This window comes from Sapajus apella, unplaced genomic scaffold, assembly GCF_009761245.1.
Source record: "Sapajus apella isolate SASKATOON/1434 unplaced genomic scaffold, GSC_monkey_1.0 scaffold94, whole genome shotgun sequence".
NCBI classification, from domain to species: Eukaryota; Metazoa; Chordata; class Mammalia; order Primates; family Cebidae; genus Sapajus; species Sapajus apella.
The window spans coordinates 790,658-816,488 of NW_022437034.1; the positions used below are offsets into that span (position 1 = coordinate 790,658).

At 47.3% G+C, this 25,831-nt stretch overlaps 1 protein-coding gene across 3 annotated transcripts in view; it reads left to right on the forward strand.

Annotated features, from left to right (window-relative positions):
* HK1 (hexokinase 1) overlaps positions 1 to 25,831 on the forward strand; it is a 117,191-nt gene that overhangs the window by 85,869 nt on the left and 5,491 nt on the right. For all 3 annotated transcript variants that reach the window (XM_032256182.1, XM_032256183.1, XM_032256184.1), the window contains 9 exons: positions 2,893 to 3,048; positions 5,509 to 5,742; positions 9,608 to 9,912; positions 11,476 to 11,624; positions 11,815 to 11,934; positions 15,975 to 16,070; positions 18,770 to 18,869; positions 21,920 to 22,103; positions 24,399 to 24,554. In XM_032256182.1, coding sequence (XP_032112073.1) covers positions 2,893 to 3,048; positions 5,509 to 5,742; positions 9,608 to 9,912; positions 11,476 to 11,624; positions 11,815 to 11,934; positions 15,975 to 16,070; positions 18,770 to 18,869; positions 21,920 to 22,103; positions 24,399 to 24,554 — 1,500 coding nt within the window. The remainder of the gene's footprint in view (positions 1 to 2,892; positions 3,049 to 5,508; positions 5,743 to 9,607; positions 9,913 to 11,475; positions 11,625 to 11,814; positions 11,935 to 15,974; positions 16,071 to 18,769; positions 18,870 to 21,919; positions 22,104 to 24,398; positions 24,555 to 25,831) is intronic.

The following is a 25,831-nucleotide window of genomic DNA, read 5'->3' on the forward strand; positions in this document are numbered from 1 at the left end:
GATCTTGAATCCCTTTTCCCTGTGATTCCTTATCACATCCTTCAAAATGCAGAGCATGTACCCCACACAACAGCACAGCAACAGCCGTGACTGCAGCAGCAAATGCTTGTGGTCGGTGATTGGGAGAACTCTTTGGCCTGGATGGTGATGGAGTGATGCCTTTTCTTATTGTGGTTCTGCCTGCTCCATAGAGTCTCTCGGCAGCTCTGATCCTGGTTTGCTTGGCCATGAGCCTCTGTCTCTTTTCTTTCCTTGGGCTTCTAGTTGAAGCAGACCCAGGCTGCTGGGGACTCTCCATTGGTGTGCAGGTCCTTGCCCATGACTCCTTGTGGCTCCTCTTCCCCATCTCAGCCCTGCCTGGGCCCACCAGCAGGCAGGGTGGCTGGAACCCCACTGTACTGCCCCTTCTTACCTGTCTGTGGTCATAGGTGTCTGACTGCTGAGATACCTGGACCTATTCAATTATCACAAAGATAAGGGCCTGGATACTACCTGTTCAGTTATCACAGGTGGCATGCTCCCAGAGGCAGATCATGACTTGCTCAATTTCATTAATTTCACTTGAACAGATGGGAAGCATGCTGTTGGAACAGAAGCTGGTCTCCATGAGCCTTGGCTTGAACAGAGAGAAGCTTGTGAGAGGTGCTATTTACTTGTTCTGCTTCTCTAACAGGGCCTCTAGGGACTGGAAAGGGCAGACCCTGGCCATGGGCCTCTATCTGGAAAAGGAGGTATCCATATCCACGTATGTAATAGGCCATATAGAAAAAGGAATAGATTGTTCTGGGCGTTGTTAGAAGGCAGAGTGAAAAGCAGCGGGTAGAAGGTGCCAGGAGACTGATGTTAGCCCATCCTAAGGGGGAATGCCCTTTCTATTGTCACACTGCCCAACAGGGAAGGCTGCCTAGAGAGGAGAACAGGAAGAGAGGTTGAGGTAGGGGTGGTCCTAGGTGGCTGCTAGCATGATAGTGACAGCTAGCATTGGGTGACACTGTCCATGAGACAGGCGGAAATACACTGTGCACACCCTCTGGTGTTACATCTAACTGGATTCAACACTTGTTAGCCCTGTCCATGGGCAGGTTACATAACCTTTCTGCCTCTGTTTCCTCATCTGTGAGATAGGGATAATGCTAATGTCTCCCTCCTAGGGCTGTAATGAGGATGAAATAAGTTAATACAGGTAAAGTGCTGGGAAAAGTTTCAGGCACACAGGAAGGGCCATAGGCTCTTATTATGAGCCAGATATTGTAGCACTCTCTGACCTATATTAACCCATATCCTCCATATAAAGCAGTCAGTATCCCCATTACACAGGTAGGGAGGCCAAGGTGAGTAGTGGCTCCACCAGGGCTCCGCCAGCGCTGAGATTCCCATTCGGGGCTACACAGAGGCTGTTCCCACAGGAGCCTGGGGTGGCACCAGACTCAGAAGGGCACTCTCCTGCCAGGGATCCTCTGCGTGGCCACAGCCAGGCAGTCCTGTCTGGTTCTGTCAGGAGCAGGAACAATGTGGACTGTGTTTTTAAGGAGACTCTGCACCCTGTGCTGATGGTTAAGGGCCGGGTGCTCAGGTTCGGGCAGCATCCTTGGCCCTTGGGCGGCTCTGGCTGGAACAGATTGTTTTGCTGTGTCACAGCCAGCTGTGGGTCTGCCAGCTGGGCTCCCGACGAGGAGCGGCTGGCCGCTCTGATGTGCTCCCACGTTTTCCATCTGCCCTGTTCAGGGGTTCCTCCTGGCCCCTGGTCAGCCAGGATGTTGGGGCTGAATCTGGCTCAGATATGGCATTGAGCCCTGGTTCTCACCAGCTCTCGGCTGGGCCGCCTGCATTGCGTGTTGGTTTCTCTCTCGGGCTCCACCGGGCCGCTTCTCCCATGCAGCACTGGGCTCATTTTGTGATTGGCCGGTGTCTGAAGGGGCTGGAGCAGTGGGGTGAGCCGATTGGTTGTCAGTACTCAGAGCCCAGCCCTGGAGTTTAGGGTAACATCAGTAGGGGAGGAGTGAGTTTCTCAAAGCAAATTCTTGGTCCTTTTGGCCCGAGAAGGAGAAAATCATGCCAGGGAGATGCCTAACAAATGTCTTGACAGCAGCCCCAGGAGGAGTGGCTGCCTTTCCCTTGGAGAAGCTATTTACCCTTTCTGAGCTGGGAAATGGGGAGAAAGCTTCCTGGCAACCTCCTTTCCACAGGGCTTGGGATCTCCCATAGGAATAGAGCTGAAAGTTCTTTGAAAAGTATAGCATACAAGCCAGGTCCTGTAGCTTGCGACAGGGTCACTTGAGCCCATGAGTTCAAGACGAGCCTAGGCAGCATAACAAGACGCCCCTTCTACAAAAACTTTTAAATATTAGCCAGGCATGGTGGTCCAGCTACTCAGGAGGCAGAGGTGGGAGGATGGCTTGAGCCTGGGAGGCTGAGGCTGCAGAGAGTCGAGATTGTGCCACTGCACTCTAGCCTGGGCGACAGTGAGACCCTATCTCAAAGAATAAAATAAAATAAAATAAATACATAAAGATAAAGAATGAAAATTATAGCATACAGTTTAGGAGATGATCATATTTTGCACATTTCTGTCTGGGACCTTCTTGACATCTGCAATCTAAATCTGAACGCTCCCTCTGCCTCTAGGGAGCCTTCCCTGCCTGCTCCTGCCCATGGTGTTCTCCTAGGCACAGGCATGGGGTCTGGATGACTCTGCCCTCTCCAGAATTGGTTTGGCTTTTGATCCCTCTCCCTCTGCTGTTCAGTCATGCAAGAGTATGGTCTTGCCTGCCAGCAAGGCTGGGGGCTGCTGAGAGGTGGGTCAGGCTCTCCATTCCTTTTGTGTCTGCCCCAGCTCTCGTGTGTGGGGTGCAGAGGAAGGCTGACAAGCGCCGGTGTGCCTTTCTCCCACAGGTTTGAGAAGATGGTCAGTGGCATGTACTTGGGAGAGCTGGTTCGACTGATCCTGGTCAAGATGGCCAAGGAGGGCCTCTTATTTGAAGGGCGGATCACCCCAGAGCTGCTCACCAGAGGGAAGTTTAACACCAGTGATGTGTCAGCCATCGAAAAGTAGGTGCCACCCCCTCAAGGCTTTCTTAGGGTGTTGGGGGCAGAGAACAGCAGTAGGTCCCTTGTTACTTCTTGAATCCAAGTTTGGTTGATTTTCCTTCAGGAGTGTCATGGCTTACTGGGTCCATGTCCCCTCACTCTTAGCTGACCCATTCTGGGCTGGACTCCCTCCCTGCAGGCACTTGTGGTGGTTCATTAAAGAATGACCTAGTTAGCCACCAGTGCACAGATGATTTTCCTGTCTAGCTGCAAGAGCAGCCTCCTCTCCCACACCCATCAGCCCGTCACCCCCACTCTCCACACACACTCAGGGTAAGATTAGCATCCAGGAAGCAGACAATTCGAGCAAGGAGCTGGTGAAGCCCAGAGCTTGGGCTTTTGGAATTCCACCTTCCACTTCCAGTCTGGAGACCTTCTCCAGACCATGTTGAGGGCACTAAGTGTACCTTAGTAACCTCAAGATGTTAATTACGTGCTTCTTGCTTCCTTGGCCAATAGGATTGGGAATACAGCACATTTATCTTCCATTTTATAGCATTATGGTAAAATACAGACTTACAGTAAAAAAGAATAAAAGATACAAAGTATAAAAAGAATACAGATTTATAGTATTGTCAACACATTAAAGAAAACCGAGTTCTCATTGACTGACTTGTCATTTTCCAGACTACTTTTGTGCTTGAAACCACCCCCTCCCCACCACACATATTCTTTCAGGGGAAACCTGTTAACAGCCAGAAATGTGCCCTGGCATGCAAGTTTGAGAAACACTGGTTAACAGATGAGATGGGACAGTTGGAAGGAAGGACAGAGCCAGCTAGCAATTGACTGTGGCCCCTCGGCATCACATGAGAAACCCAGAATTCTCTGTCTTAACTATAATAACTCACAGGCCTTCATGTAGAGAGGGAAGCAAGTAACCTTGATCACGGCGGCAGTCTGATGTAGTCTGGTTCCTCCAAGTCTAAAGCACTCTTGTCTTGTTGCTGGCCCCCATGTGTGGAAGGCTGTATTCCTGGTTAAGGAGACTCCTGGTAGCCATATGAGGCCACCTGGATAAAGATAAGCTAGCTTGCCACAGTATTTGGTGCAAAGAATGCCATTTTATCTCTCACAAATCGGTCATTCCCATTTCTCTCTGTGTGGTCCCAGAAATTTGGATAGAACCAGTGCTTCATAGCTCTGCTTCCTGAGAAAAGATTTGCATCATCTCTCTTCGAGGTTCGAGAAGGCAGCTGCTGGAAGAGGAAAGGGGTTTATCTGGACCAACTCTTCTGCCAAATCCATGTGCTGGAGTTTGTTCAGTGATCCCTGTCCTTCAAGAGCAATAGACGCAAAGGCACAATTATCAGGGAGCCCTGCTACTGCGTTTCTAGGCCTCTCTTTTCATGAGTCTGTCAGTGGCTGGGAAGAAAGGGGAGCGGGATACTTGTGGCTTGTCTTGAAAGTCAGTGGCCAAGTCAGGAAATGCATGCCTTCCTCTTGGTTACCAAGAAACACAAACCCAGCTAGCGCAATAAAGCATGTATATTGTAATAAAGGCTATCTCCAAGAAAACTATTAAAAGGATCCTACAAGAACAGATGTTAGAGGCGTTCTCTAAAGTCAGGAGCAAGACAGTATCACCAGTTTCTATTTGGCATTATACTGGTCTTAGCCAGTGTTTTGTTTTGTTTTTTTTTAAGGAAAGAGATAAAGGGAATCAAAAAAGTGAAACTGTCATTATTTGCAAATGGTAAAAGTCTATATGAAATACCCTTAAAATACAGACAAATGAATAGAACAACAGGAGAGGTTAAAAAGATGTCTGGAAATAAGATACAGAAGTCAATTGTATTTCTATCAACAATAATGAAAATATGTACATATTTTAAAATACATTTTATTTTAGAATAATTTTAGATTTACAGGATTGCTGCAAAGACAGTGTATATATGTGTTTTTGTGTATATATATACATATATGAATATGTTTATTTTAAAGACATCATTTACAGTAAGAACAAAACTATAAAGTACTTCACAATGAATCTAACAAAAGATACACAAAACACATATACAGAAAATTAAAATTCGACTGAGAGACATCAGGAAGGATGTGTAAGCATCCAGGGGCAGCCGACAGACCCAGTGAGTGGGAGATTCTCCCGAGCCTCATGAGCCGTGGGTGGTAGCAGCCATTTCTCCACCTGTTCAGAGGCCACATGGTTTTACCTCTCCACTTCTCTTCATGGTCCTGGCCTGGTGTAATGGAGCCTGGTGCAGTTTTTCCTATTACTACCTGGCATGTCTTAGGGAGGAGAACCCTTCCCAGGCTCTTCTCAGGCATTTGACACTCTTCATCTCATGCCACACACACATGGTTAAGTGGGGTTCTCCCTTTCCAGCACCTTCAAGCCTCAGTGCTTTACACTGCCTGGTGCGGTCCTTAATGCATCAATATTGGCCTCTAACTTCACAGGAATAAGGAAGGTCTGCACAATGCCAAAGAAATCCTGACCCGCCTGGGAGTGGAGCCATCTGATGATGACTGTGTTTCAGTCCAGCACGTGTGCACCATTGTCTCGTTTCGCTCGGCCAACCTGGTGGCTGCCACGCTGGGCGCCATCTTGAACCGCCTGCGTGATAACAAGGGCACACCTAGGCTTCGGACCACGGTTGGTGTCGACGGGTCTCTTTACAAGACGCACCCACAGTGAGTCTGCCCTTTGCTATCATTGGTACTCTGTACCCATTGTGGGTAGGGACCTTCTCCAGAGATCAGACTTTTGTACCCAGTGAATGTTTTTTGGAAGACAAGACAATGCTGGTCGGGGGCTTTGGCTCATGCCTGTAATCCCAGCACTTTAAGAAGCTCAGGAGGCTGGGCGCAGTGGCTCAAGCTTGTAATCCCAGCACTTTAGGAGGCCGAGGCGGGTGGATCACGAGGTCAAGAGATCAAGACCAACCTGGCCAACATGGTGAAACCCTGTCTCTACTAAAAATACAGAAAAAATTAGCTGGGCGTGGTGGTGTGCGCCTGTAGTCCCAGCTGCCCGGGAGGCTGAGGCATGATGATTGCTTGAACCCAGGAGGTGAAGGTTGCAGTCAGCTGAGATCGCACTGCTGCACTCCAGCCTGGCACCTGGCAACAGAGCAAGACTCTGTCTCAAAAAAAAAAAGAAGCTCAGCAAAGAGGCTTGAGCACAGGAGTTTGAGACCAGCCTAGGTAACATAGTGAGACCTCATCTCTACAAAAACTTAAATAAATAAATAAATAAATAAATAAATAAATAAATAAATAAAGAACATGCCTAGTTCTGGGCAGTAAGGTCAGCATTACCCACTTGGGAAGTATCACCCTTAGCTGATTCTTGCTGGTGTTACTTTTGCGCTCTGTTCGCCCTTTCAAAAGTCGAGATGGAGATTTCTGGAGCTGCCAGCCCTGCTGGGTGGAATGTACCTGTCTCTCATCCTCATTTCATCAGGAGGACCTTGGGTCATAGGTGAGATACCTACATTCTTGTTTCAGATGCTCCTGTTAAAATCCTCTAAGCCCTTATACTTTACTTTTTTAAATGGGCAACTTGTTGGTGCTTGGCCTCTGAGAGTCGGAGCGGCAGAAGCTGTAAGTTGTGCCAGTTGGCGAGGAGGGGCTTTGTTCCCCACGCCGCCTTCTGGCCTGTCAGTGGCCCCAGCCAGTCCTCATGCCATCTCACCTTAGTTTCAGGGACCTCACTGTCCTGTGACAACATGGGTTGTACTTTTTTTTTTTTTTTTTTAAGACGGAGTTTCACTCTTGTTGCCCAGGCTGGAGTGCAGTGGTGCGATCTGAGCTCACTGCTGTCTCCCCCTCCCAGGTTCAAGCAATTCTCCTCCCTCAGCCTCCCGAGTTGCTGGGATTACAGGCATGCACTACCATGCCCAGCTAATTTTGTGTTTTTAGTAGAGATGGTGTTTCTTCATTTTGGTCAGGGTGGTCTTGAACTCCTGACCTCAGGTGATCCACCTGCCTTGACCTTCCAAAGTGCTGGGATTACAGGTGTGAGCCACCATGCCCGGCTAAAATAATTCTGAAGTATTTGTAAAATTCTTAATAATGAAACTATTTTATTAGCTATTTCTTTCTTTTTTTTTTCTTTGTAATTTCTTGGCTAATTTTTTGGTCAAGAAAGCTTAGGGATTTGCAGCATCACATTAGAATTTTTTTTAGATTGTGTAAAATACACATAACATAAAATATGTCATCTTAACCATTGTTTTTTTTTGGAGACAAGGTCTGCTCTGTTGTCCAGGCTAGAGTGGAGTCGAGTGGTGTGCTCTCAGCTCACTGCAACCTCAGCCTCCCAGGTTCAAGCAATTCTCCTGCCTCCGCCTCCCTAGTAGGTGGGATTACAGGTACATGCTAGTGCACCTGGCTAATTTTTGTATTTTTTTTTTTTTTTAGTAGTGATGAGGTTCCACCATGTTGGCCAGGCTGGTCTTGAACCCATGACCTCAAGTGATCCACCTGCCTCAGCCTCCCAAAGTGCTGGCTCAGACATGAGCCACTGCGTCCTGCCCATCTTAACCATTAACTGTACGTTTCAGTGGCATTAAGTACATTCATATTGTTGTGCAGTCATCCCTACGAGCCCAGAACTCTTCGTCACAGTTTAAAAAATAACTTTGATTAAATGTTTCTCATTTCACAAGTAATATTTACTCAGTATAGAAATTTTAGCTAGTTCAAAAAGTTATGAAGAAAATAGAAATCATCCTTAATCCCACCCCTTGGAGTTGATTGCTGTTAATATTTTGGGGAAACCATTTTGTCGGCCTTTCCTACTGACAGCAGACCACAAACTCTGAGGAAGTTCTGTCTCACTCCTGTCCCAAAGCTCTCTTCTAGCCACTAAGAAACCTCCAGACTTTCATGTGGCAAGGGAAAGAGACAAGTGAAAATAAAAAACAAGAGTGATTATTTATTGAACCCTTTCTCAGCACCAGTTACTAATCTGAGCATTTTAATGAGCTCAGTTAGTCCCCTCCACGTCACTGCCACCCAGATACTGAGACCCTCATTTACTCCAGGGTCAGCTGCTCAAGGTCACCTGAGTTGGAGCGGGGGGCGGGGGGAGCTTGCCCTTGTTTTCCTGTCTTTTTTTTTTTGAGACAGAGTCTCTCTTTGTTGCCCAGGCTGAAGTACAGTGGCTCAGTCTTGACTCACTGCAACCTCCGCCTCCCGGGTTCAAGCGATTTTCCTGCCTCAGCCTCCCAAATAGCTAGAATGAATTACAGGCATATGCCACCATGCCCAGCTAATTTTTGTATTTTTAGTAGAAACTCCTGAACTCGGTGATCTGCCCGCCTCAGCCTTCCTAAGTACTGGGATTACAGGCATGAGCCATCACACCCGGCCCCATCTGACTTTTGAACACCGTGCTTTTGAACCATTGTGCTGTATTATCTTGTCATGGTGGAGGGCAAAAATCTTTTAGACCTGAATTTTTTTTTTGAGTTGGAGTCTCGCTCTGTCACCCAAGCTGGAGTGCAGTGGCGTGATCTTGGCTCATTGCAACCTCCGCCTGCTGGGTTCAAGCAATTCTCCTGCCTCAGCCCCCTGAGTTAGCTGGGATTACAGGCGTGTGCCACCATACCTGGCTAATTTTTGTATTTTTCGTAGAGACGGGGTTTCGCCTCATTGTCCAGGCTGGTCTTGAACATCTGACCTTGATCTACCCATCTTGGCCTCCCAAAGTACTGGGATTACAGGTGTGAGCCACCACGCCTGGCCTAGACCTGGAATTTTTTGTATGTGATACTCATGTAATAATGAGAATCCTCTCTTTTTATGAGTGATTATGAACAATTTCATTTTTCCTTTTTATCTCTCTGCATTTGCTAAGTTTTCTACAGTGGATGTGTATTTGTGTAATGAAAAAAGCAAGTGTAGAAAGTGGAATTAAGCTGGGCACAGTGGCTCATGCCTGTAATCCCAGCACTTAGGAAGCTGAGGCAGGTGGATCACTTGAACCCAGAAGTTTGAGACCAGCCTGGGCTGCATGGCAAAACCCTGTCTCTACTAAAAATATAAAAAGATTAGCCGGGCGTGGACGTGCACACCTGTGGCCTCAGCTGCTCGGGAGGCTGAGGTGAGAGTGTCACCTGAACCTGGGAGGCTGAGGCAGCAGTGAGCTACTGTCCCAAAGCTCTCTTCTAGCCACTGAGAAGCCTCCAGACTTTTATGTGGCAAGGGAAAGGGACAAGTGAAAATAAAAAACGAGTGATTATTTGTTGAACCCTTTCTCAGCACCAGTTACTAATCTGAGCATTTTAATGAGCTCAGGTCAAGCGATTCTCCTGCCTCAGCCTCCCGAGTAGCTGGAATTACAGGCATATGCCACCATGCCCAGCTAAATTTTTTTATTTTTAGTGGAGATGGGGCACTGCACTCAGCCTGGGCGACAGAGCAAGACCCTGTCTCAGAAAAATAAAATTAAATTTAAAAAAATAATTAAAGAGTGGAGCAAGAAAGGGTGGCCAGAGGTCCCCAGTAGATGCTCAGTCTAGCTGTTGTGGCATGCCCTCCCTCCGCCCAGGTATTCCCGGCGTTTCCACAAGACTCTGAGGCGCTTGGTGCCGGACTCCGATGTGCGCTTCCTCCTCTCGGAGAGTGGCAGTGGCAAGGGGGCTGCCATGGTGACGGCGGTGGCCTACCGCTTGGCTGAGCAGCACCGGCAGATAGAGGAGACCCTGGCTCATTTCCACCTCACGAAGGACATGCTGCTGGAGGTGAAGAAGAGGATGCGGGCCGAGATGGAGCTGGGCCTGCGGAAGCAGACGCACAACAATGCCGTGGTCAAGATGCTGCCCTCCTTCGTCCGGAGCACCCCGGACGGGACCGGTGAGGGCCTGCGGGGTGCTGACAAGCCTGTCCTGCTTCTGCCAGGAACTAAGCCACAGCGGGAGAGGTTGGATTCACCAGTGGATGCCTTTGCACTGGTGATGCATGATTTTGCAAAAGCTAGAAACTCCCTCAGATCTCTGTTTTCCGTTTTTATTAACTGATTTGTCATATGTGTGACTCAGGGAGGTTAAATGCTCCTGGTCAGGCCTCCCAGGCAAATGCTATTTATCTCTAAAACCACAGCTCTGCTGAGAATACTGCTCTTACTGGGCAGGGTGGTGCTCGCCTTTCGTCCCAGCTACTCAAGAAGCTGAGGTGGGAGGATTGTTTGAGCCCAGGAGTTCAAGATCAGTGTGGGCAACATAGCAAGACCCTGTCTCAAAAAAAAAAAAAAAAAAAAAAAAAATTAAATAAATGAAAAAGAAGTTTTCTTAAAAGCTGGGCAAATGCCACAGTTCTGATTAGGTTCTCCCACAACCACGGTGAGCCAGCAGAAGGAGGAACACTCAGTGTACCCTTCTTAAATTTGATAGAGTATGCATGAGGCATTCAGGGCCTGGGGAGTGTCGCATGCAGGGAAATTGGAGAACAGAACCGAACCCTTTATGCTAACCTTGGTAGTTTTCACTGGAGCTGAGCATTATGAGGAATCTGAAGAGCTTTTCAGGTGGGTCCTCAGAGTGATGAATGTTTGTGACAGGAATGTGTCCTGTGTGTAAGTTACTTAATACTGCATTATAAGCCACCCTCATGCTTAGCGGCTTGAAACAACACCCTTGATTATTGTTCACGCATCTGTGGGTCAGCTGCACAGTTCTGTTCATCAGGGCCAGGCTCGGCTGACCTCTGCTGGCCTCATTCCTGCATCTGCAGCCAGCTGGTGGGTCAGCTGGGAGGCACATCTCGGACACCCTTTCCCATATGTCCAGCAGTTGGCTGTTGGCTGGGGTGCAGGGGCACCTGGCCCTGTGTCTCATCCTCCAGTGGGCCACCTGGCTGTTTAAGTGCTAGCAGCAAGGGCCACATGGGAGAGGGGAAGACTTCAAAGCCTTCTGGAGGCCCAGGCTGGGGATAGGCTCAGCTCTGATTCTGCCATACTCTGTTGGCTTAAGCAGTCCTAGGGCTGGACCAGATCCCAGGGGAGGAGAAATTGACTCCATCTTTCGGTGGGAGGAGGTGCAGTCACATTGCAAAGGATTTTGCACATTTAGGGAAGGGAATGGTGCGGCTGTTTTTGCAAATACCCCACACCCTGACATAGATATTAATTTTTGTAGGAGGTTTCATTGTTGCAGCCCTGGTGAAGCCTGTGTATTGTAACAGGTGATTTACTCATGTGCTTCCCTCCCATTGTGGCTCGAAGTCTGTGGTGGTCAGGGATGTAGTGCCGGCCCTTTCTCTAAATCTGTGCTGTGTACTAAAGGGAGGAGCTGCAGCTTCTCCTCTGTGTTTGCTATGGTGGTTCTCCCCTTGAAAGTCTGGAGTCTTGCAGTTACTGGCTTCCAAGAGGCACTTGGCTTTTCCTGTTCCTGACATTCTTTACGTTTTTGACTGCAACAGAGAATGGCGACTTCTTGGCCTTGGATCTTGGAGGAACTAATTTCCGTGTGCTGCTGGTGAAAATCCGTAGTGGGAAAAAGAGAACAGTGGAAATGCACAACAAGATCTACGCCATTCCTATTGAAATCATGCAGGGCACTGGGGAAGAGGTGAGATTACAGAACCACAGTGTGTGTGTGCCACATGGCCACTGGCACCGGCAGTCACGTGATGACCAAAATCTTCCCACAGCCATGCATTTGTGTATTTGCATGCATGTGTGTATGTGTGTACACACTTGGTCCATGTCCACTGATAAAACCACAGAGAGCGTGGGTGATCCTTTCTTTTCTCCTGCAGCTGTTTGATCACATTGTCACCTGCATCTCTGACTTCCTGGACTACATGGGGATCAAAGGCCCCAGGATGCCTCTGGGCTTCACGTTCTCATTTCCCTGCAAGCAGACGAGTCTGGATGCGGTGAGTGTCTGTCCTTAGGGCTGAGTCATCAGGCAGCACTGAGTCCCCTGTGGCCCAGGTGGGCTGGCCCTTGAGGCTTCTCCAGCCTCAGTGTCATTCCTAGATGACAGTCACAGTCACAGTGGGTTGAGCCAGGCTTTATTTCACAGCCTACGGGACATCCTGAGACTCTTCTCTCTTCTTTTCTCTTTGAAAGTAGTCACCTTTTCTGGGAAGCCTTCTGGTCCCCAGGCAAAAAAAGAACCTCATCTTCTTCTGTGCCCCCTTTTCTTTTGATGGTTGCCTTGCTTATAAAACTTCTTACACAGTTAGTTATTAGTGACAGTGTCTTTTGTTTCTGCTAGTGGTATTCCGTGAGCAAGGACCTGTATCCCTGCACACCCTAGCACAGGGTCCAGTCAGATGAGATAATAAATGTTCAATATACGGGGTGAGGCTGGGCGCGGTGGCTCAAGCCTGTAATCCCAGCACTGTGGGAGGCCGAGGCGGGTGGATCACGAGGTCAAGAGATCGAGACCATCCTGGTCAACATGGTGAAACCCCGTCTCTACTAAAAATACAAAAAATTAACAGGGCATGGTGGCACGTGCCTGTAATCCCAGCGGCTCAGGAGGCTGGGGCAGGAGAATTGCCTGAACCCGGGAGGCGGAGGTTGCGGTGAGCCGAGATCGTGCCATTGCACTCCAGCCTGGGTAACAAGAGCGAAACTCCGTCTCAAAAAAAAAAAATATATATATACGGGGTGAATCAGGGCCCAGGATTAGAGCTTGAGCACCTGCTGACTGCTGAGTGCTAGGCTCAGAGCTGAAGGTTACAGCTCCTGTCCTCTGGGAGCCCACAGCCTAGTTGGGGAGCTGAGTCCTTAACACCAGTGTCTCCAGCTCCATGCAGTCAGGGCTGGGGAGTGGATTCCGGGCAGAAGGAACTGATGGTGCAGAGTCACGGAGGCAAGACCCATCCTGTTATGTTGGAATAGCTGCAGGTAGCTCTGGGTGTCACAGGTGGAGAAGTGACCAGGCAGGAGTCCTGGAGGTAGGTTTTAGGCCAGGGTTTAAGGCTTAATGAGCAGCCCTAGGAGAGCTAGGTAGGGCCACCTGCCTCTTTAAACCGGGCCACCTGCCTCTTTAAACCGGGCCACCTGCCTCTTTAAACCGGTTAGTCCAGTCACGTCATTGGCTTGGGACTTTTTTCTTCTGAAACCTTTTTAGATCTCAGCAGTTAAATCTATGAAAACTTGAGGATTGTTTTTGTTTGTTTCTTTTTAAAGCACTTCTCTTATACCTTCACCTTGGATTCATCATAGTGAACACACACCCAGGGTGCTTTTTTCCCCAGCGAGTGTTGTAACTTCAATCCCGTGAAACCTGAAGTGTTCTTTAGGTAGTCACAGTGTTGCTAAACTCTTGGGATCCTTCAGTTATAGCATCAGCAGACTCTTCTGTACAGCTGGTTATGCTGGTGGCAGCACCAGAATCAGGATCTGGGCTCTTGTCCAGGAAAGCCATCTGCTGAGTGAACTTAGACATTGCTATTTACTTGATGTGCCTCATTTTCTTCATCTGTGAAGTGGGATCATTTCAGACCCCTGTGAGGATGGTGAGGAGGGTCTATTCATATATATATATATTTTTTTTTAAGAAGAAGAAAGAGAGAAAGAAAGAGAAAGAAAAAAAAAAAAAAAGGAGAGGAAAAAAGAGGAAGAGGAAGAGGGAGAGAGAACAGGGGTGTTACTTTATTGCCCGGGCTAGAATGCAGTCTAAAAATGGGTATGCCTATAATTGTGTTTAATAATAGAGACATGAAAAAAAAATGAGGGAAGAAAATAACTAACAAGCAGCCAACCAATATTTCATTTAAACCTGTAAATAGGTGTGATGTGGTACTGATAAGAGTGTATATTTTGTGTATTTAAAGTGGAGAGTTCTATAAATGTTAATTAAGCCTACTTGTTCCGGATCTGAGTTCAAGTCCTGGATATCGTTGTTAACTTTCTGTCTCATTGATCTGTCTAATATTGATGTTGAAGTCTCCCACTATTGTGTGGAAGTCTCTTTATAAGTCATATGTATCTGGGCATTCCTGTATTGGGTGCGAATATATTTAGGATCTTTAGCTCTTCTTGTTACATTGATCCTTTTATCAGTATGTAATATCCTTCTTTGCTTCTTTTGATCTTTGTTGCTTTAAAGTCTATTTTATCAGCAAAAATTGCAACTCCTGTTTTCTATTATTTTTTTGCTCACCATTTGGTTGGTAAATCTTTCTCCATCCCTTTGTTTTGAGTTTTTGTGTATCCTTGCATGTGAGTTGGGTCTGGATATAGCATACCAATGGGTCTTGGCTTTTTTTGCCTGTCTGTGTCTTTGGATTGGGGGATTTAGTCTATTTAAATTTAGAATTAATAATAATATATGTGAGTTTGATACTGCCATTTAATGTTAGCTGGCTGTTTTGCCCATTAGTTGATGTAAGTTCTTAATTATGTTGATGTTCTTTATTTTTTGGTATTTTTTAGAAAGGCTGATACTGGTTGTTCCTTTCTATGTGTGGTAGTTCTTTCAGAAGCTCTTGTAAAACAGGCCTGGTGGTGATGAAATCTCTGAGTGCTTGCTTGTTCACAAAAGATTTTATTTTTCCTTTGCTTATGAAGCTTAGTTTGACTGGATATGAAATTCTGGGTTGAAAGTTCTTTTCTTTAAGGATGTTGAATATTGGCCCCCACTCTCTTCTAGCTTGTAGGGTTTCTGCTGAGAGATCTGCTGTGAGTCTGATGGGCTTCCCTTTATGGGTAACCTGACCTTTCTCTCTGGCTGCCCTCAGTATTTTCTCTTTCATTTCAACCCTGGTGAATCTTGCGATTATGTGCCTTGAGGTTGGTCTTCTTGAGGAATATCTTTGTGGTGTTCTCTGTATTTCCTGGACTTGAATATTGTCCTGCCTTGCTAGGTTGGGAAAGTTTTCCTGAATAATATCCTGAAGCATATTTTCCAGCTTGGATTGATTCTCTTCATCACATTCAGGTACACCTGTCAAACGTAGATTAGGTCTTTTCACATAGTCCCATATTTCTTGGAGACTTTGCTCCTTCCTTTTTATCCTTTTTTCTCTAATCTTGTCTACTCGTTTTATTTCATTAAGTTGGCCTTCGACCTCTGATATCCTTTCTTCTGCTTGATCAATTCGGCTGTTAAAACTTGTGCGTAGTTCACGAAGTTCTCGTGTTGTGTTTTTCACCTCCATTAATTCACTTATATTCCTCTCTAAATTGTGTATTCTTGTTAACATTTCATCAAACCTTTTTTCAAAGTTCTTAGTTTCTTTGCATTGGGTTAGAACAAGTTCTTTTAATTCCCAGAAGTTTCTTATCATCCACCTTTTAAAGCCTGCTTCTGTTAATGTAACACAGTCTTTCTCCATCAGGCCTTGTTCCGTTGCTGATGAGGAACTGTGATCCCCTGTAGAGGGAGAGGCATTCTGATTTTGGGTATTCTCAGCCTTTTTAGGCTGATTTCTTCCCTTTGTTATAGATTTATCCATCTGTGGTCTTTATAATTACTGTCTTTATAGTTGGGCTTCTGAGTGGACGTCCAACTTGTTGATTGCCGGTGCTAAAATCTGAGCAACCCACTGCGCCGGCGTTAAGACCGATGGTGGTTTTCTGACTCTGCACCAAGAACTGCGGCACCAAGGCAGCGGCAAAACCGCCTTGCCGGCCATAAGAGTCGCACTGGCGACCCATGGGGCTCCTCCACTGGGAATCTCCTGGTGCATGAGCAACAAAAATTCATCTGAAAGTGTGGTTTCCTCATGTTCTCTGCGCTTTCACTGGGAGCTACAATCCCGAGCTGCTAGTGATCAGCCATCTTGGATCTCTCTCTGGGTCTATTCATATTTTATTGGTTTGTCCCCATATGTTTGAGCTCTGTCTCTGATGTTGTAAGCCCTCAGTGGTTGTTGCCTCAGGAGGGAGGGTTGGAATTTTGTATTCTCCCCTTCTAGGTTAATTACACAGGACTCTCCTGGTGCTTTTTATGTTTCAGGGAATCTTGATCACGTGGACAAAGGGTTTTAAGGCAACAGACTGTGTGGGGCACGATGTAGTCACCTTACTAAGGGATGCGATAAAAAGGAGAGAGGTAACTATTAAAAGAATGTTTTTCAAAATCTTGACTGTTATTGAAGGTTCTAAAAATTGTATTTGCCTGTTGTAAAGAATTCAGGTTGGGTGCAGTGGCTTATACCTGTAATCCCAGCACTTTGGGAGGCTGAGGCGGGTGGATCACGAAGTCAGGAGTTCGAGACCAGCCTGGCCAATATGCTAAAACCCCATCTCTACTAAAAATACAAAAATAAGCTGGGCATGGTGGCGCATGCCTGTAGTCCCAGCTACTTGGGAGGCTGAGGCAGAAGAATCGGTTGAACCTGGGAGGTGGAGATTGCAGTGAGCCGAGATCACGCCACTGCACTCCAGCCTGAGCAACAGAGCAAGACTCCGTCTCAAAAAAAGAAAAAAAAAGAATTCAAACAATACAGAAGCATGTGACCTGGCCAAGAAAAGCTCCTTATTTCCTCACTCCACTGCCCGCAATAAAACAAGGTCTCATAGGTTTGTGTTGTTAAAGGATGATTTTTTTTTTAAGAAAGGTAAATCATGACTGTCATACAAATTGAAAGAGAAATAGCCCCTGACAGGTGGGCACAGCCTGGCACTCTCAGTTAGGCCTTGGTGTTCTCCTGTGGAACACAAACAATTTCACAGAGTACATAAACAATTGCAGAGTGGAAACATCAGACACAGCCACTCCGTCTGGGACTATGATGGAGTTAGACAAGAATAAGACCAGTCTGTATGCATAGAATTGCCCCGGCTCCTGACAACATCCAATCCAGAGCAAAGCCCACTTCCTTAAACCTTCCCCTAAACCGTAACATAGACACAGATCCAAATCAAAAAAAAATTTTTTTTTGAGACACGATCTTACTCTGTTACCCAGGCTGGTGTACAGCGGTGCCATCTTGGCTCACTGCAACCTCTACCTTCCAGGCTCAAGCAGTCCTCCTGTTTCAGCCTCCCTAGTAGCTGGGACTACAGGTATGTGTCTACACCGGCTAATTTTTTGTATTTTTGGTAGAGATGGTGTTTTGTTATGTTGCCCAGGCTGGTCTCCAATTCCTGGGCTCAAGCAATCTGCTCACCTTGGCTTCCCAAAGTGTTGAGGTTTTTAAATAGAGGTGGAGTCTTGCTATGTTACCCTGGCTGGTCCTGAACTCCTGAGCTCAAGTGATCCTCCCACCTCATCCTCCCAAAGTGTTGGGATTCCAAGTATGGGCCACCACACCCAGCCACTTTCTGAGATGCCTCCTGGGGTGTGTTCTCCAGTGTTGCAATGAGTCAGTCAAGTCCAGCTTTGTTCGATTATAGGTGTGTTTCTGGTGGTCTTTGGCTGGAGGACATTGAAAGAATATAAAATGAAAAATTCCAGAGATTTCATTTAACTCATTCATTAACAAGGGAGTCAGTAAGAGACTGTTTTCAATTTTTTTCGTTTGACTTTTCTTCAAACCCCATTGCACTGAGCAAAGTAAGAAATTTAAAAAACAAAACAAAACAACAAAAACAGTTCAAATGGCAGTTTAAAGAGCAGATACCTTGGCAGTCAGGGAAGCTGAATGAGTGTCTGAAAGAGGGCTGATTTGTCTGCTGTCTTTGATAGTTAAATAAAAAAAAAGCAAGGGCTGAGTTGCACCGGGAAGTGTGTGCTAGACAACTTACATTGAAAAGATAGCTGCAGGTTGGGTGCAGTGGCTCACACCTGTAATCTCAACACTTTAGGAGGCCAAGGCAGGAGGATCGCTTGAACCCAGGAGTTGGAGACCAGCCTGGGCAACATAGTGAGACCCCATCTTTACAAGAAATTTAAAAAAGAAAAAATTAGCCGGTCATAGTGGTGCATATCTGTGGTCCCACCTACTTGGGAGGCTGAGATGGGAGGATTACTTGAGCTCAGGAGGTTGAGTCCTGAGCCATGGTTGGGGTAGTGCACTCCAGAGTGGGTGACAGAGCAAGACTCTGTCTCTTAAATAAGAAAGGATACCTGCTGATCTATTTTTGCCTGTTTCACAACAATTAGTGTTAATTTTTCTAGCTTGCTTTCCATGCATTCTCTCTCTCTCTCTCCCTCCCTTCCTCCCCATCAAAAAATAGGAATCATACCATATATGCAACATTACAACTTGCTTTTTTGATTTAATATGTAATAGATATCCCTTCTCATCATTGCATTTAGACCAGCCTCATTCTTTTTCCTGGCTGTGCAGGATTCCAGCATATGCCTGAATTGAGGTTTATATAGCCCGTTTGACCTACATTTGGATTGTTTCCTCTTTCTGACTATTGAACATCACGCAGTAAATATCCTTGTATGTGTGCCTTTGTGCACCTGCATGACTATTTCTCAAGGACAGATTGCAAACAATGGATTTGATATTTTCCATTTTGCCCTCTGAAAGGCCACAGTGCTTTGAACTCCAAAGGGAGGAAGCTGTTTGGCCATTGCCTCTTGTCTTTCCTATTCTATGATTCCCTCTAGTAGTATCATCCATAAAATGGGTAGAATACTTTCTGTTCCTTAGATCTCATATTTCAGATATATCTTTAATAGCAGGGGTTTAGTCCATGAAGGAATCTTCATTACCTTTTTGTAGACTGGTAGGAAAACCATCTTAGATGATGACCAGTGGCTCTCTGACTGCAGTGCGGCAGAGAGAGAACCAGCAGCATTCAAGCCAGGCATAGTGATCCTATTCCTAAAGCTGTGTCCCTTTTTTTGCAAAGGAATTTGACCTGGATGTGGTGGCTGTAGTCAACGACACGGTGGGCACCATGATGACCTGTGCTTATGAGGAGCCCACCTGTGAGGTCGGACTCATTGTTGGTGAGTGTCTTGGAAGGTCTCTCTCCTGGCGAAGGGAGGGCTGGGGTGTTCCTGTTTTGTGGGGCCTTGGCCCAGAAGCTCTGTCCTCTGTATGGGGTCGTCTTACCTGTCAGTATCGTTCCATGACCACTTCCAGAGTTCATGGCTGGATGGAGCGGGAGGGGGGTCCCCTTTCCTAATGCACATTGCTTGTGATCCAACAGTCAAGAACTGAACTCTCCAGTAATGAGGCCCTAAGAGGCTCACGTGGCTTGAGTGGGAACAGGCACCTGGAGTGGGCCTGGCGAGCATGGCAGCTCTCTGGGCCTTGTATGGAGGGGCTCTGGGCAGGTATTGCAGAGGGGTGGGGTGGGGGTGGAGTCTGAGGCTGGAAAGGAAGTAGAGAGCACCTCCTGTGCTGACCATGCTTAGAGCATAGAAAGGGGCAGGGTGGTCTTGGGCACCATGTTGCCTTTAGCAGCCACTATTTGTGCATGGTCCCAGCCACTGAAGCGGGGGGTTGCAGAAGGTTGTCTCTGCAGCTTGTTGCCTTGTAATCCAAACACTTTTGGGGTCTGGGCCTTGAACACATAATACCTGAAGCATATTGATTTGGGCTATGAGGAAACCATTTGTCCTGCTGATCCTGCTCCTGGTGTCAGGGGATGCTGGGAAAGACCCCAGAGTCTCTTGGCCAACATCTGCAGACTCTGCCTGGCCAGTGAGCAGTGGCACCCCTGCTACTGGATCAGTTGCTAAGTGTCTAGAGCTTGAGAAGATGCCCCAGCACTGCCTTCAGGTGCCAGGAAGAACTTTTCATTCATTGTTAAGCCACTTTACGCTTCTGTTGAAACTAAAAAAAAAAACTAGGGAGCAGCTCCTGGTGAAAGGTTGTTGGGCCTGGCTTTCTCCACCCAGCCCCTCCCTTTCTTTCTGTGAATGGGCTTAGGTATGAAATGCAAAGTTAGAATGACACAGCAGGTCTTCTCTTCCTGCAGGCCCCACCTTTCCTCCTGGGGAGGTCAGGCCCGCCCATCTCCTGGCACCAGCCTCCAGCGACATTCATAGCTACTTCTTCTTTCCTCCATCAGTTGATCTTTTTGCTTAGGACCCCCATAGGCAAGATGTATGGTTTCCATGTTTTGGCTTTGTATGCATCTCCCACCCCTATCATCTTCCATTTCTCTCAGTTTTAACCTTGGGTGAAAAGGGAGCCGAGAAAACAAAGAACAAAAATTGTCCAGGTGTATAGTTTTTGAACTCTACTTAAGTTTCTTCAAAGGGGCTGAAAATCGCCAAAGCCCCGTTGGTCTGGTCAGGGGGTGTGCCTTGTGTCCTCCTGATGAAAGTTCATCTACATCCCACCCTGGATGGGTGGACAGTGTTCCCAGGCGCATCATTGGCATCTCCTGGGAGCTTGTTAGAGACGCAGACGCTCAGGCCCCCGCCCAGGCCTCCTGAATCTGGCTCTGCTTCTTAGGGTGCCCAGGTGATCCAGGTGCATATCAAAGTATGTGTGTGAAGCACTCTTCCTTGGTTAGTTGGTTAGTTTTTAAATTTCCAGTCTATTCAGTGAGACAAGTTCAATGACCACAAGCTTGGATATCATGGCAATTAAAACTACTGTGAAAGTTGCAGGATGCTTGCCTTCTATTTCTTAGCACCTCAATGCAAACAGTCTGTGGTCCATTTTAATTTTATTTTTATTTTTGAGACAGAGTTTTGCTCTTGCTTTCTAGGCTGGAGTGCAATGGTGTGATCTCAGTTCATTACAACCTCCGCCTCCTGGGTTCAAGCGATTCTCCTGCCTCAGCCTCCTGAGTAGCTGGGATTACAGGCATGTGCCACCACACCCGGCTAATTTTGTATTTTTAGTAGAGATGGGGTTTCTCCATGTTGCCCAGGCTGGTCTCAAACTCCCGACCTTAGGTGATCTGCCCGCCTTGGCCTCCCAAAGTGCTAGGATTATAGGCGTTAGCCACCGTGCCCGGCGGTCCTTCTATTTTGAGTGACTCTGCTCTAGAGAGTTCAGGAAAGGAAGTCAGAGATCCCTGAGCCCCTGGAAAGCATATGCCAGGTTGCATGTGTGCGGTGTGTGGGTACACCCAGAGAAAGGTGCCTTTTTCACAGAAGAATCCTCTGATCTTAAGAGGTCTGATACAAATAGGATGAAAAAACATTGCTTTCGAAAGGCTACCTTGAAATGCAGAAGACACTGTCCTGCCCTGAGCTAACTGTGGACTTCATTCTAAGACACGTAGGAAAGTTTATTGAGCAGGCATAGTCCATGACCAACCATCCTTGTCAAAAAAAGATAAATGGAGCTGGTGTGGTGCCTCATGCTTCTAATCCCAGCACTTTGGGAGGCTGAGGCAAGAAGGGTAGCTTGAGCCCAGGAGTTTGAGATAAACCTGGGCAACATGGCAAAACCCTATCTCTACTAAAATTTTTTAAAAATTAACTGGGCATGGTGGTGATGCCTGTAGTCCCAGCTACTTGGAAGGCTGAGGTGGGAAAATCATTTGAGCCCTGGATGTGGACATTGTAGTGAGCTGAGGTTGCACCACTGTACTCCAGCCTGGGTGACAGTGCCAGACCCTGTCTTGAAGAAAAGAAAAAGAAAATAAGTGAATATCCATGGTATAATAGAAGATAATTCCCTAATGTTTTATCCACATACATGTAGGCATGTGTAACTGAGTAGGCATGTGTGCATGTTTTTGTGTGTGTATGTATATATTTTTTCCTGGTCTGAATGTTGCCTAAACTTCCACCATTGAAGCTTGATCCCTTTGCTGTATATAAAGCCATCTTCTAATAAAATGAACATAACCCTACCTTGGTTGGTCAAAAGTCAGCTAAGCAGATACTCTCTGGGTGATGTGGCTCAAACTCTCTGTTTACATTTCAGAAATTTCCTGGAAATCACTGGGAAAGCAAAACTGTTACTTTGTTCATCATAAAAAAAAGTGCCCCCTGTCTGTGGAGCCTCAGGCCCCAGACCCCCGACCCAGTTGCATGACCCCCAAATGCAAGGCCACTGTTCCTCATTGGCCCCTTGTGTGTTCCAGGGACCGGCAGCAATGCCTGCTACATGGAGGAGATGAAGAACGTGGAGATGGTGGATGGGGACCAGGGGCAGATGTGCATCAACATGGAGTGGGGGGCCTTTGGGGACAACGGGTGTCTGGATGATATCAGGACAAATTATGACAGACTGGTGGACGAATATTCCCTAAATGCTGGGAAACAAAGGTAACCCCGCTCGGCGGAGAGGACACCCACAGTCGGGGTGGGGACAACACTTGGCTGCATTCTTGCAGTGGAATATGTTTCTAGGAGGAGAGATCTGAACAGAGGCTTCAAGACTGGGTCCCCTGGCTCAGTCCTGACCTTGGCTTTTTTTTGTCTACAGACAGCAGAGAACGAGGGAGGATGGACCCCCAGTGTGGTACATGATGGCTTAGGGTTGATGCCCGTTTAGGGGCCGCCTGGAGGATTCTGGCCTTCCAGTCCTCTTGCTGTGTTCCTTACCCATCAGAATAACAAGGGGATGGGTTAAGGTGGCTGGGCGGTGGGTTATTTAAGCAGAGGCCCTGTCCCAGTCGTCCTTCCCTCCGTGAGCCTCCTGCACCACCTAGTGGCCACGTGGAGCTTTGCAGCTCAGGTCTCAGAGACGGTGTCTGAAATGGCAGTGTCCATCATACTCCGAAATGAGACAAATGACCCTTTGTCTCAAGCCCCCAGGAATCAGGCCATCCTCTGCCACAGCCAGGACGAGTTGGTCCAAGTTGTCTCTCCTGGAGCAGAAAGAAGGGCTGGAGTAGCACCCAACATAAATTATTCCCTAGGAATTATTCCCCCTCAAGGTTTTTACCTTTTCTGAATACCTCCTATGCTGTTATTTACTTAGTGTTTTTCTTTAAATCACCTTATAGTCTTTTTATTTTTTTTGAGATGGAGTTTTGCTCTTGTTGCCCAGGCCGGAGTGCAATGGCATGATCTCGGCTCACAGCAACCTCTGCCTCCTCCAGGTTCAAACAATTCTCCTGCCTCAGCCTCCTGAGTAGCTGTGATTACAGGCATGCGCCACCATGCCTGGCTGATTTTGTATTTTTAGAAGAGACAGGGCTTCTCCATGTTGAGCAGGCTGGTCTCGAACTCCCAGCCTCAGAAGATCCACCTGCCTCGGCCTCCCAAAGTGCTGGGATTATAGGCGTGAGCCACCGTGCCTGGCACTAGTCTTTACTGACATTTAATGAAGGTGGAAAAAGAGGGAGAACCAATATTACCATAAACAGATGGTAACAGTAAAATGAGTATAGTGAAGAACTATGTTACTCATGTCTAGCTAGATGCTTCATCTATCAAAAGCTCTGAACTAAAACCCCCATTGGGCTGGGTGCTGTGGGTCATCAAACTGATCCTAGCACTTTGGGAGGCCGAGGCAGGCAGATTGCTTGAATTCAGGAGTTTGAGACCACCCTGGGCAACATAGCGAGACCCTGTCTCTACTACAAATTACTAACAATAATAACAATAACAGTAAGGCCCCTTGGTTAAAAAAAGGGGATCAGCAAGTGTTGGAAGGGGTTAAAGACATGTCAGCACCAAGCTGGGGTGGTCTCTGAGTGGGATGAGAAGGACTGGATGGAACCTGGTAGTGGCAGCCACCCTCTGTGATTCCATGCTGTTCCATGTTCTTCCATGGACCACATGAAATAGGAGGAATCCTGGAGTACCTGAATTCCAGGGGACTCATCTCAGCTTTGGGACACTGGGCTTGCACATGTGCCACGGAAATAAATCAATCCTCTGTTATTTCTTGAGATCCTTGAGCATGGAGAGGGCAGGAAATTCAAAGTCCCAAGAACAGGTTGACATCTGGTGTGTTGTGGCCACTGAGTTCTCCCTCCTGTGTGGCCCCGTCCCTCTGTTGTGGGCTTGACCAGTACTCTAACCTTCAGAAAAATCTAGGAACTTTCCTTTTTCTGTCTTCTTGTTCCTTTAAAGCTTAGCCCAGTCATTCGCTTATTCTGCAGATATTTTGGGGGCACTTTACTGAGGGCCCAGTGCTAGGCTGTGTTGTGCCCTGGGGACTCAGAGCTGAATGAGACACACATGACCTGTCCTCTTGGGACTGTCCCTGCAGCAGTGGTTGTGGAGCAGTGGGCTCATGTGTGTTGTGAAGGAGGAGAATGGGGAGGTGGGAACCTGAAACAGGCAGGGAGAACCCAGGATGGAGGAGGAGGACAGGCTCTCAGGGAAGTGGCTTTGGGGCGAGAGCTGGAGGTTAGCTGAGGAGGGAGATCAGTCTAGCGGGTAGGCATGAATGCCGGGGGTTCTGTTTCTGATGTGAGACAGTGGAGGACTCCCTGGTCCTTCCTGGTGCTCCCACTCTGCCTCTGCGGCAGCAGAGTCTGCAGGGCACATGGCTGTTGGTGATGTACTTGAGGGGCAGTAAGAGATGCAGAGTGACCATGAGACCAAGGGCTGACAGTCCTCTTGGCCACTTCCCATAGACACCGTAGGCCCCTCCTCCCATCTCAGGTTCGAGAAGATGATCAGTGGCATGTACCTGGGTGAAATCGTCCGCAACATCTTGATCGACTTCACCAAGAAGGGATTCCTTTTCCGAGGGCAGATCTCTGAGCCGCTGAAGACCCGGGGCATCTTTGAGACCAAGTTCCTCTCTCAGATCGAGAGGTGAGTAGGCAGTGCCTTCCCTGCCAGCACCCACCCGTCAGAGATCACCTGGTCAGTGGATTGTGATGGGGGTGGTAGGGACCCTAGGGGACATTTTGGCCATTTATGAGGTTTTTTTTCTCCTCTGGAATATCAGACCCTGGGCATTTGCATAGTGAAATCATATAATTTTATTATAAATTACTTTTCCTTTTATCTATCCTTTATGTTGGGGCATTATATTGATTTATGTGAAATTACGTGTGTAAGAAGGTTATATGGATTCCATTTCACATGGTAAAGGTGCATTACAAATGCTTATATTGGGGGAGCGTAGGGCCCACCCTGGATTTATCTGAAAGGCAGCCTAGGGTCCAGTGCCAGCCACCCAGGAGCTGAAGTCCTTCGGCAAGTTGTTCCTCCTTTCTACTTTTCTCCTAGCCTCTGCTGTTTTCCAAGGCACGCTGTGTGAGGAGGAGGAAACATGGTCAGAAAAACAAAAGCAACCGTGCAAATACCATCTTCTTAGCATGGTCATAGTAACCTAACACAGGCTCTGTGTGAATAACCTAGCAGGCTGGGTGTGGTGGCTCATCCCTGAAATCCCGGCACTTTAGGAGGCCGAGGCAGGTGGATCACTTGAGCTCAGGTGTTTGAGACCAGCCCAGGCAACATGGCAAGACCTCATTTCTACAAAAAGAACAAAAACTGACTGGGTGTGGTGGTACCTTCCTGTGGTCCCAGCTATTCAGGAGGCTGAGGTGGGAGGATGGCTTGAGCCCAGGAGGCGGAGGTTGCAGTGAGCTGAGATGGCACCACTGCACTCCAGCCTGGGTGACAGAGACAGACCCTGTCTCCAGAAAAAGAAAAAAAAAAGGAAAGGGAAAAAGGAAAAAAATTTAAATCTTAAAAAAAAAAAAACCTAACAAGCCTATACATTGCTTACCCAGGCAAATGGTTTTTAAGTATTCAATTCAGTGGCATTAAGTACATTCATGTAGTGATATAGCCACCACCGCCATCCGTTTCCAGAACGCTTTTCTTTTTTGTTTTTTTAAAGAGGGGGTTTCACCATGTTGGCCAGGCTGGTCTTGAACTCCTGACCTCAAGTGATCCATCCACTTCAGCCTCCCAAAGTGCTGGGACTACAGGTGTGAGCCACCACTCCCAGCTCTTCATCTTCTCAACTGAAACTGTATGCAGCAAATACTAGCTCCTCATTCCTCCCTCCCCCCACCCCTGGCAACCAACATTCTACTCTCCGTCTCTCTGAATTTGACAACTCTGGATACTTCATA